Source organism: Tachysurus vachellii, chromosome 7, assembly GCF_030014155.1.
Source record: "Tachysurus vachellii isolate PV-2020 chromosome 7, HZAU_Pvac_v1, whole genome shotgun sequence".
Taxonomy (NCBI): domain Eukaryota; kingdom Metazoa; phylum Chordata; class Actinopteri; order Siluriformes; family Bagridae; genus Tachysurus; species Tachysurus vachellii.
Window position 1 is genome coordinate 130,001 of NC_083466.1, and position 12,500 is coordinate 142,500.

Here is a 12,500-nt window from a genome sequence, read left to right on the forward strand (position 1 = left end):
CATCCTAGTAATCATCATTCTAATTGTTTACCCTGATTGGACAGACAGGTCTTTGAGGTTGAATGTAATTAACACTAATTTCTACAAAACAGAAATTTGGTCAAAGGTCATGGTGAGTTTTTCCAGCATGCGGTGGAGGGAAAACCGTCAATCATCAGCACGTCTAAACCGAGGGAGGGACTGACGCTCATGTGTGTTAATGTAAAGCGTCTTGTACTGGGCATTAAACCTGTCGTGATCTTTCTGTTCTCTGGGTTCTCTGGAGCATGGAGCAGGTTCAGACCTCAGCTCTTTCATCAGACAGCATGCAGAATGGCATGTGTGTGAGAGTGTGTGTGAGAGTGTGTGTGAGAGTGTGTGTGAGAGTGTGTGTGAGAGTGTGTGTGTGTGTGTGTGTTTTAATGAGGCTGTTTTTCTTTCAGTTGCCTGATGGACTAAAATCACATGTGACACAGAACCAGAGCGACGCCACACACACACAACCACTCGCTCCTGAAAAGTGAGTGATGACGATAAAGAAAAAGAGTTGAATTTAAACAGAATATTTCATCAGCCAGATGTTAATACACTAATTCCAAAGATTATAAATCCCAAAGCGAAAAATATCGTCTTTGTTTGGTGTCACAAGTGAAGTGATTCCCATAACATGAGTTTTACTTCATGTTCTTGTCTGTTCTTTTCTCCAGAGGATCATTTTTTGGGCGATATTTCCCTTTGGGTCAAAAGAAGCGTCTCACACCTCAGGATGGAAACATGACGATGGCCAAGACACTCGGAGAGAGAGACGAGCACTGTAAAGATCCCTCTATTATAGAGACAGAGAGAGAGAGAGAGACGAGCACTGTAAAGATCCCTCTATTATAGAGACAGAGAGAGAGAGAGAGAGACGAGCACTGTAAAGATCCCTCTATTATAGAGACAGAGAGAGAGAGAGAGAGAGACGAGCACTGTAAAGATCCCTCTATTATAGAGAGAGAGAGAGAGAGACGAGCACTGTAAAGATCCCTCTATTATAGAGACAGAGAGAGAGAGAGAGACGAGCACTGTAAAGATCCCTCTATTATAGAGACAGAGAGAGAGAGAGAGAGAGACGAGCACTGTAAAGATCCCTCTATTATAGAGACAGAGAGAGAGAGAGAGAGAGAGCGAGAGAGAGACACGAGCACTGTAAAGATCCCTCTATTATAGAGACAGAGAGAGAGAGAGAGAGCGAGAGAGACGAGCACTGTAAAGATCCCTCCATTATAGAGACAGAGAGAGAGAGAGAGAGACGAGCACTGTAAAGATCCCTCTATTATAGAGAGAGAGCGAGAGAGAGAGAGAGAGAGACGAGCACTGTAAAGATCCCTCTATTATAGAGACAGAGAGAGAGAAAGAGAGAGAGAGAGAGAGCGAGAGAGACGAGCACTGTAAAGATCCCTCTATTATAGAGACAGAGAGAGAGAGCGAGAGAGAGAGAGAGACGGGCACTGTAAAGATCCCTCTATTATAGAGAGAGAGAGAGAGAGAGAGAGAGAGAGCGAGAGAGACGAGCACTGTAAAGATCCCTCTATTATAGAGAGAGAGAGAGAGAGAGAGAGAGAGAGAGAGCGAGAGAGACGAGCACTGTAAAGATCCCTCTATTATAGAGAGAGAGAGAGAGAGAGAGAGAGAGAGAGAGAGAGAGAGCGAGAGAGACGAGCACTGTAAAGATCCCTCTATTATAGAGAGAGAGCAAAAAAGAAAGGTTGAATGTAATGAAGAAGAGAAAAGGATATTAAAGGACAGTGTGTATGTTTGTGTGTTTATGTAAGTGTGTTTGTGTGTATTTATGTAGTTTGTGTGTGTGTGTGTGTGTGTGTTGTTTTTCTTTATGTGATGTGATGTTTGATCCTGTAGTGAAGAGGTCCAGCAGTAACTCCCCCACGTCCCTGAGTCCATCCTCACTGGTGAGTCGTAGGAGACAGAGTATAAAGATCAGCCGAGGGACTCGAGTGAGGGAGCAGAGCAACACGTCACTTAACCGTCAGATCACAGACGGCACAGAACTACGCCACCTCGACGAGTTCCTGGGAAACCAGGTGTGTGTACGGTGTGTGTACAGTGTGTGAATGGTGTGTGTACGGTGTGTGTATGATGTGTATACAGTGTGTGTGTGTGTATGATGTGTATACAGTGTGTGTGTATGATGTGTATACAGTGTGTGTGTGTATGATGTGTATACAGTGTGTGTGTATGATGTGTATACAGTGTGTGTGTGTATGATGTGTATACAGTGTGTGTGTGTATGATGTGTATACAGTGTGTGTGTATGATGTGTATACAGTGTGTGTGTGTATGATGTGTATACAGTGTGTGTGTGTATGATGTGTATACGGTGTGTGTGTGTATGATGTGTATACTGTGTGTGTGTGTATGATGTGTATACAGTGTGTGTGTGTATGATGTGTATACAGTGTGTGTGTATGATGTGTATACAGTGTGTGTGTGTATGATGTGTATACAGTGTGTGTGTGTATGATGTGTATACAGTGTGTGTGTATGATGTGTATACAGTGTGTGTGTGTATGATGTGTATACAGTGTGTGTGTGTATGATGTGTATACAGTGTGTGTGTGTATGATGTGTATACGGTGTGTGTGTGTATGATGTGTATACTGTGTGTGTGTGTATGATGTGTATACAGTGTGTGTGTGTATGATGTGTATACAGTGTGTGTGTGTATGATGTGTATACGGTGTGTGTGTGTATGATGTGTATACTGTGTGTGTGTGTATGATGTGTATACAGTGTGTGTGTGTATGATGTGTATACAGTGTGTGTGTATGATGTGTATACAGTGTGTGTGTGTATGATGTGTATACTGTGTGTGTGTGTATGATGTGTATACAGTGTGTGTGTGTATGATGTGTATACAGTGTGTGTGTATGATGTGTATACAGTGTGTGTGTGTATGATGTGTATACAGTGTGTGTGTGTATGATGTGTATACGGTGTGTGTGTATGATGTGTATACTGTGTGTGTGTATGATGTGTATACGGTGTGTGTGTATGATGTGTATACTGTGTGTGTGTATGATGTGTATACAGTGTGTGTGTGTATGATGTGTATACAGTGTGTGTGCGTATGATGTGTATACGGTGTGTGTGTATGATGTGTATACGTTGTGTGTGTATGATGTGTATACTGTGTGTGTGTATGATGTGTATACTGTGTGTGTGTGTATGATGTGTATACGGTGTGTGTGTGTATGATGTGTATACGGTGTGTGTGTGTATGATGTGTATACAGTGTGTGTGTATGATGTGTATACTGTGTGTGTGTATGATCTGTATACTGTGTGTGTGTATGATGTGTATACAGTGTGTGTGTGTATGATGTGTATACTGTGTGTGTGTATGATGTGTATACACTGTGTGTGTGTATAATGTGTATACAGTGTGTGTGTGTATGATGTGTATACACTGTGTGTGTGTATAATGTGTATACAGTGTGTGTGTGTATGATGTGTATACACTGTGTGTGTGTATAATGTGTATACAGTGTGTGTGTGTATGATGTGTATACGGTGTGTGTGTGTATGATGTGTATACGGTGTGTGTGTATGATGTGTATACTGTGTGTGTGTGTATGATGTGTATACTGTGTGTGTGTATGATGTGTATACAGTGTGTGTGTGTATGATGTGTATACAGTGTGTGTGCATGATGTGTATACTGTATGTGTGTATGATCTGTATACTGTGTGTGTGTATGATGTGTATACAGTGTGTGTGTGTATGATGTGTATACAGTGTGTGTGTATGATGTGTATACAGTGTGTGTGTGTGATGTGTATACAGTGTGTGTGTGTATGATGTGTATACAGTGTATGATGTGTATACAGTGTGTGTGTGTATGATGTGTATACGGTGTGTGTGTGTATGATGTGTATACGGTGTGTGTGTATGATGTGTATACTGTGTGTGTGTATGATGTGTATACTGTGTGTGTGTATGATGTGTATACTGTGTGTGTGTGTATGATGTGTATACGGTGTGTGTGTGTATGATGTGTATACGGTGTGTGTGTGTATGATGTGTATACTGTGTGTGTATGATGTGTATACTGTGTGTGTATGATGTGTATACTGTGTGTGTATGATGTGTATACTGTGTGTGTGTGTATGATGTGTATACTGTGTGTGTGTATGATGTGTATACAGTGTGTGTGTGTATGATGTGTATACGGTGTGTGTGTGTATGATGTGTATACGGTGTGTGTGTGTATGATGTGTATACAGTGTGTGTGTATGATGTGTATACTGTGTGTGTGTATGATCTGTATACTGTGTGTGTGTATGATGTGTATACAGTGTGTGTGTGTATGATGTGTATACTGTGTGTGTGTATGATGTGTATACTGTGTGTGTGTATGATGTGTATACGGTGTGTGTGTATGATGTGTATACGGTGTGTGTGTATGATGTGTATACGGTGTGTGTGTGTATGATGTGTATACAGTGTGGGTGTGTATGATGTGTATACGGTGTGTGTGTATGATGTGTATACTGTGTGTGTGTGTATGATGTGTATACGGTGTGTGTGTATGATGTGTATACTGTGTGTGTGTGTATGATGTGTATACTGTGTGTGTGTATGATGTGTATACTGTGTGTGTGTATGATGTGTATACTGTGTGTGTGTATGATGTGTATACAGTGTGTGTGTGTATGATGTGTATACTGTGTGTGTGTATGATGTGTATACGGTGTGTGTGTGTATGATGTGTATACGGTGTGTGTGTGTATGATGTGTATACGGTGTGTGTGTATGATGTGTATACAGTGTGTGTGTGTATGATGTGTATACGGTGTGTGTGTATGATGTGTATACTGTGTGTGTGTATGATGTGTATACGGTGTGTGTGTATGATGTGTATACAGTGTGTGTGTGTATGATGTGTATACAGTGTGTGTGTGTATGATGTGTATACAGTGTGTGTGTGTATGATGTGTATACGGTGTGTGTGTATGATGTGTATACTGTGTGTGTGTGTATGATGTGTATACTGTGTGTGTGTATGATCTGTATACGGTGTGTGTGTGTATGATGTGTATACGGTGTGTGTGTATGATGTGTATACGGTGTGTGTGTGTATGATGTGTATACTGTGTGTGTGTATGATGTGTATACGGTGTGTGTGTGTGTATAATTTGTGTGTGTGTATGATGTGTATACTGTGTGTGTGTATGATGTGTATACAGTGTGTGTGTGTATGATGTGTATACTGTGTGTGTGTGTATGATGTGTATACTGTGTGTGTGTGTATGATGTGTATACTGTGTGTGTGTGTATGATGTGTATACTGTGTGTGTGTATGATGTGTATACGGTGTGTGTGTGTATGATGTGTATACAGTGTGTGTGTATGATGTGTATACTGTGTGTGTGTATGATGTGTATACTGTGTGTGTGTATGATGTGTATACTGTGTGTGTGTATGATGTGTATACAGTGTGTGTGTGTGTATGATGTGTATACGGTGTGTGTGTGTGTATGATGTGTATACGGTGTGTGTGTGTATGATGTGTATACAGTGTGTGTGTGTATGATGTGTATACGGTGTGTGTGTATGATGTGTGTATGATGTGTATACTGTGTGTGTATGATGTGTATACTGTGTGTGTATGATGTGTATACTGTGTGTGTATGATGTGTATACTGTGTGTGTGTGTATGATGTGTATACTGTGTGTGTGTATGATGTGTATACGGTGTGTGTGTGTATGATGTGTATACGGTGTGTGTGTGTATGATGTGTATACGGTGTGTGTGTGTATGATGTGTATACGGTGTGTGTGTGTATGATGTGTATACGGTGTGTGTGTATGATGTGTATACGGTGTGTGTGTATGATGTGTATACTGTGTGTGTGTATGATGTGTATACGGTGTGTGTGTGTATGATGTGTATACGGTGTGTGTGTGTGTATGATGTGTATACGGTGTGTGTGTGTATGATGTGTATACGGTGTGTGTGTGTATGATGTGTATACAGTGTGTGTGTGTATGATGTGTATACGGTGTGTGTGTGTATGATGTGTATACGGTGTGTGTGTGTATGATGTGTATACGGTGTGTGTGTGTATGATGTGTATACGGTGTGTGTGTGTATGATGTGTATACGGTGTGTGTGTATGATGTGTATACGGTGTGTGTGTATGATGTGTATACGGTGTGTGTGTGTATGATGTGTATACGGTGTGTGTGTGTATGATGTGTATACGGTGTGTGTGTATGATGTGTATACAGTGTGTGTGTGTATGATGTGTATACAGTGTGTGTGTGTATGATGTGTATACTGTGTGTGTGTATGATGTGTATACGGTGTGTGTGTGTATGATGTGTATACGGTGTGTGTGTGTATGATGTGTATACGGTGTGTGTGTGTATGATGTGTATACGGTGTGTGTGTGTATGATGTGTATACTGTGTGTGTGTATGATGTGTATACTGTGTGTGTGTATGATGTGTATACTGTGTGTGTGTATGATGTGTATACAGTGTGTGTGTGTATGATGTGTATACTGTGTGTGTGTATGATGTGTATACGGTGTGTGTGTGTATGATGTGTATACAGTGTGTGTGTGTATGATGTGTATACGGTGTGTGTGTATGATGTGTATACGGTGTGTGTGTGTATGATGTGTATACGGTGTGTGTGTGTATGATGTGTATACGGTGTGTGTGTGTATGATGTGTATACGGTGTGTGTGTGTATGATGTGTATACGGTGTGTGTGTGTATGATGTGTATACGGTGTGTGTGTATGATGTGTATACTGTGTGTGTGTATGATGTGTATACGGTGTGTGTGTATGATGTGTATACGGTGTGTGTGTGTATGATGTGTATACGGTGTGTGTGTATGATGTGTATACTGTGTGTGTGTATGATGTGTATACGGTGTGTGTGTGTATGATGTGTATACGGTGTGTGTGTGTATGATGTGTATACGGTGTGTGTGTGTATGATGTGTATACGGTGTGTGTGTGTATGATGTGTATACGGTGTGTGTGTGTATGATGTGTATACGGTGTGTGTGTGTGTATGATGTGTATACAGTGTGTGTGTGTGTGTATGATGTGTATACGGGGTGTGTGTGTATGATGTGTATACAGTGTGTGTGTGTATGATGTGTATACAGTGTGTGTGTGTATGATGTGTATACAGTGTGTGTGTGTATGATGTGTATACAGTGTGTGTGTGTATGATGTGTATACGGTGTGTGTGTGTATGATGTGTATACGGTGTGTGTGTGTGTATGATGTGTATACAGTGTGTGTGTGTATGATGTGTATACGGTGTGTGTGTGTATGATGTGTATACGGTGTGTGTGTGTATGATGTGTATACGGTGTGTGTGTGTATGATGTGTATACGGTGTGTGTGTGTGTATGATGTGTATACGGTGTGTGTGTGTATGATGTGTATACGGTGTGTGTGTGTATGATGTGTATACGGTGTGTGTGTATGATGTGTATACGGTGTGTATGATGTGTATACGTTTGATGATGTGTATACGGTGTGTGTGTATGATGTGTATACAGTGTGTGTGTGTATGATGTGTATACGGTGTGTGTGTATGATGTGTATACGGTGTGTGTGTATGATGTGTATACGGTGTGTGTGTATGATGTGTATACTGTGTGTGTGTGTGTATGATGTGTATACGGTGTGTGTGTGTATGATGTGTATACGGTGTGTGTGTGTATGATGTGTATACGGTGTGTGTGTGTATGATGTGTATACGGTGTGTGTGTGTATGATGTGTATACGGTGTGTGTGTATGATGTGTATACGGTGTGTGTGTATGATGTGTGTATGATGTGTATACTGTCTGTGTGTATGATGTGTATACTGTGTGTGTATGATGTGTATACTGTGTGTGTGTGTATGATGTGTATACGGTGTGTGTGTGTATGATGTGTATACGGTGTGTGTATGATGTGTATACTGTGTGTGTGTATGATGTGTATACTGTGTGTGTGTATGATGTGTATACTGTGTGTGTGTATGATGTGTATACGGTGTGTGTGTGTATGATGTGTATACTGTGTGTGTGTGTATGATGTGTATACTGTGTGTGTGTGTATGATGTGTATACTGTGTGTGTGTGTATGATGTGTATACTGTGTGTGTGTGTATGATGTGTATACGGTGTGTGTGTGTATGATGTGTATACTGTGTGTGTGTGTATGATGTGTATACTGTGTGTGTGTGTATGATGTGTATACGGTGTGTGTGTGTATGATGTGTATACGGTGTGTGTGTGTATGATGTGTATACGGTGTGTGTGTGTATGATGTGTATACGGTGTGTGTGTATGATGTGTATACGGTGTGTGTGTGTATGATGTGTATACGGTGTGTGTGTGTATGATGTGTATACGGTGTGTGTGTGTATGATGTGTATACAGTGTGTGTGTATGATGTGTATACTGTGTGTGTGTATGATGTGTATACTGTGTGTGTGTGTATGATGTGTATACGGTGTGTGTGTGTATGATGTGTATACGGTGTGTGTGTGTATGATGTGTATACTGTGTGTGTGTATGATGTGTATACGGTGTGTGTGTATGATGTGTATACGGTGTGTGTGTGTATGATGTGTATACGGTGTGTGTGTATGATGTGTATACGGTGTGTGTGTGTATGATGTGTATACGGTGTGTGTGTGTATGATGTGTATACGGTGTGTGTGTGTATGATGTGTATACGGTGTGTGTGTATGATGTGTATACTGTGTGTGTGTGTATGATGTGTATACAGTGTGTGTGTGTATGATGTGTATACGGTGTGTGTGTGTATGATGTGTATACGGTGTGTGTGTGTATGATGTGTATACGGTGTGTGTGTATGATGTGTATACGGTGTGTGTGTATGATGTGTATACGGTGTGTGTGTATGATGTGTATACGGTGTGTGTGTATGATGTGTATACGGTGTGTGTGTATGATGTGCATACGATGTGTGTGTATGATGTGTATACTGTGTGTGTGTATGATGTGCATACGGTGTGTGTGTATGATGTGTATACGGTGTGTGTGTGTATGATGTGTATACGGTGTGTGTGTGTATGATGTGTATACTGTGTGTGTGTATGATGTGTATACTGTGTGTGTGTGTATGATGTGTATACGGTGTGTGTGTGTATGATGTGTATACTGTGTGTGTGTATGATGTGTATACGGTGTGTGTGTGTATGATGTGTATACTGTGTGTGTGTGTATGATGTGTATACTGTGTGTGTGTGTATGATGTGTATACTGTGTGTGTGTGTATGATGTGTATACGGTGTGTGTGTGTATGATGTGTATACTGTGTGTGTGTATGATGTGTATACGGTGTGTGTGTGTATGATGTGTATACTGTGTGTGTGTATGATGTGTATACTGTGTGTGTGTGTATGATGTGTATACTGTGTGTGTGTATGATGTGTATACTGTGTGTGTGTGTATGATGTGTATACTGTGTGTGTGTGTATGATGTGTATACGGTGTGTGTGTGTATGATGTGTATACGGTGTGTGTGTGTATGATGTGTATACGGTGTGTGTGTGTATGATGTGTATACTGTGTGTGTGTGTATGATGTGTATACTGTGTGTGTGTGTATGATGTGTATACGGTGTGTGTGTGTGTATGATGTGTATACGGTGTGTGTGTGTGTATGATGTGTATACTGTGTGTGTGTATGATGTGTATACGGTGTGTGTGTGTATGATGTGTATACTGTGTGTGTGTGTATGATGTGTATACGGTGTGTGTGTATGATGTGTATACGGTGTGTGTGTGTATGATGTGTATACTGTGTGTGTGTATGATGTGTATACTGTGTGTGTGTGTATGATGTGTATACTGTGTGTGTTTCCCTCAGATGAACGATCTACAGTCCAGAGCGAAGTCTCTGTCAGAGACGGAGGTGATTTTCTTGACGGCCACAACGCAGTTCAGAGACACTATAAAGAGCATGTACTCTCTCTCTGTGAGTAACACAGTCATTATTCTCTCACTACACCCTACTGACTGTTCACTCATTAATCACTGTGTGTGTGTGTGTGAGAACAGAACCCTCAGATCAGTTATAAAGGCCTGCTGCAGGGATATAAATCTAAAGTGGAAACTTTAGCTGCACAGAAGAAGAAGGACGAGGTGCCGCTGGTGGTGAATTTATTTCAGTCTGTGCTGGACGGCTTCATCAGAGCCGAGATTAAACGAGTCTCATCAGAGAGCGACCTCACCAAGGTACACACTCACGTTTAATAAGTAATAATTAGTGCTGTAATGCTGAATTAACAGTGACATTAAAACACAGTATGAATAAACATGTTCACACACTGTATAAATACTATAACTATTATTAATATTATTATTTTAATATACTGTGGAATATTTCATATTTTTCAGCTCACAAAGAAGATGAAGAGGGTTCGGGAGAATGATAAGTGTGTAAGTTTATTTCTATTATTATTCAAATATTTCATTCTGACTGTCTACATTACACTTTAATGCACTTCTCTATATCCTCTGTGTGTATTTGTGTGTGTGTGTATGCGTGTGTGTATATATGTGTGCATATATGTATATATATATGTTTGTGTGTATTTGTGTGGGTGTATGTGTATGTGTGCGCGTGTGTGTATATGTGTGCGTATGTGTGTGTGTGTATATATATATGTGTGTGTGTGTTTGTGTGTATACGTGTGTGTAGCCTGACAGCCCCCTGGATCACTTGTTCTGTACGTACCAAGTTAACATCGTTCAGTCATGTGACATGTGCGGCTCGTTCATCTGGGGTATGGAGAAAGCCTGCATGTGCAGCGGTGAGTTACCCACAATCCACTGCTCCCAAAACCCCCTCATTACATAGTGCAGCATGTTGGAGTGAGGAGTGATCAGTGTGTGTGATCTCAGAGAGGTTGTGTATCACTAATCTGTAGTGTGTGTTGTGTTTTTCAGCATGTAAGATGGTGTGTCACAGGAAGTGTATGTGTAAGATAATGACACACTGCTCCAAACACATGGTTAAGAAGGTAAGTGATTCTTTAACAACTTTTATTATGATTGGTTTCATTCTTTTGTGTTTTCTGGCCTATTTAGTACAGTTTCAGTCTGTGTGATTATTATTCCTCTAAAATACACATCAGCGCCCCCTCATGGTGCCTCTGTCTCATTAACACCAACATCTCCCTGTTCTAACTAGCATTAATAAGTGACCCTAACAGCGTTTTGAAGTTGGAAAAGGTGTGTATGTGTGTTTGTGCGTGTGTATTACAGGCTGAAGAAGGTAAAGTCACCGTGTATTTTGGAGTGCACTTGCCCACTCTGACCAGCAGGGCTGAGCCAGTGCCCTGTGTGCTGGAGAGGATGTTGGCGCATGTGGAGATGAACGGACTGTACACTGAGGGAATTTACCGCAAATCAGGGTCCACACTCAAAGCCAAAGAGCTTCATCATCTGCTGGACAAGAGTGAGACACACACACACGCACACACACACTATGACACTCTAAACCTTATTGATTGTTGTGTGTGTGTGTGTGTGTGTGTGTGTGTGTTCCAGGTCCTCAGAGTACCAGTCTAGATAATTATCAGATCCACACAGTTACAGGTCTAATTAAGTCCTGGTTACGGGAGTTGCCTGACCCTCTGATGACCTTTAACCTCTACAACGATTTCCTGTATGCTGCAGGTGTGTTTTTTATACAAAATTAAACACACACACACACACATTGCTGAAGCTGCTGTCACATGGTGATGTATTTTTCCCTTCACTTTCCCTCAGACTTGCCGGAGAAGTCTGAGAGGCTGAGAGCCATTTACAGGAAGTTAGAGGAACTTCCTGCTCCGAACTACAGCACACTGGAACGCCTTATCTTTCACCTGGTCAGGTAAATGTCCCAGTCCACCTGCCCTACATAGTGCACCTACACACTGATTACTACACTGTGGGTGTGTCCCAATCCACACATGCTGTTTACTATATACGTTACATACTGCCTGTGTGTGTTTGTGTGTTTTGGTGCATGTGTGTGTCTGTGTTTTCAGAGTGGCAAAGGAGGAGTCTTATAACCGGATGTCTGCTAGTGCTCTGTCCATCGTGTTTGCTCCTTGTATCCTCCGCTGTCCTGATGTTTCTGACCCTCTGCTTAGTATGAGAGACCTGCCCAAGACCACGCTGTGAGAGCCTTCACTATACACACACACTGAGAACACACTGTTGCTTTAAACACACACTGCAGCTTTAAACATACAATGAGACACACACACACTTAAAAACACACCACAACTTTCCATCTGAAACAACCACATCCATACCCGAGTTGTGTTTTGTGTGTGTGTGTGTATTTGTGTAGGTGTTTAGAAGAGGTGATTGTGGAGCAGATGAAGAGATTTGATGAAAAGATGAAGGAGATCCAGCAGCTGGAACACGCTGAGGCTCTGGCAATTAAACAGCTCACACTTCGCAGACAGAACACGGTCAGC

At 41.3% G+C, this 12,500-nt stretch overlaps 1 protein-coding gene across 4 annotated transcripts in view; it reads left to right on the forward strand.

Annotated features, from left to right (window-relative positions):
• The window catches only part of myo9b (myosin IXb), a 42,698-nt gene that overhangs the window by 28,434 nt on the left and 1,764 nt on the right, over positions 1 to 12,500 (forward strand). For all 4 annotated transcript variants that reach the window (XM_060873643.1, XM_060873644.1, XM_060873642.1 and 1 more), the window contains 13 exons: positions 423 to 499; positions 687 to 793; positions 1,879 to 2,060; positions 9,893 to 10,000; positions 10,084 to 10,260; positions 10,423 to 10,464; positions 10,727 to 10,838; positions 10,975 to 11,048; positions 11,293 to 11,485; positions 11,578 to 11,706; positions 11,800 to 11,905; positions 12,063 to 12,194; positions 12,371 to 12,494. In XM_060873643.1, the coding sequence (XP_060729626.1) occupies positions 423 to 499; positions 687 to 793; positions 1,879 to 2,060; positions 9,893 to 10,000; positions 10,084 to 10,260; positions 10,423 to 10,464; positions 10,727 to 10,838; positions 10,975 to 11,048; positions 11,293 to 11,485; positions 11,578 to 11,706; positions 11,800 to 11,905; positions 12,063 to 12,194; positions 12,371 to 12,494 (1,563 nt within the window). The remainder of the gene's footprint in view (positions 1 to 422; positions 500 to 686; positions 794 to 1,878; positions 2,061 to 9,892; positions 10,001 to 10,083; positions 10,261 to 10,422; positions 10,465 to 10,726; positions 10,839 to 10,974; positions 11,049 to 11,292; positions 11,486 to 11,577; positions 11,707 to 11,799; positions 11,906 to 12,062; positions 12,195 to 12,370; positions 12,495 to 12,500) is intronic.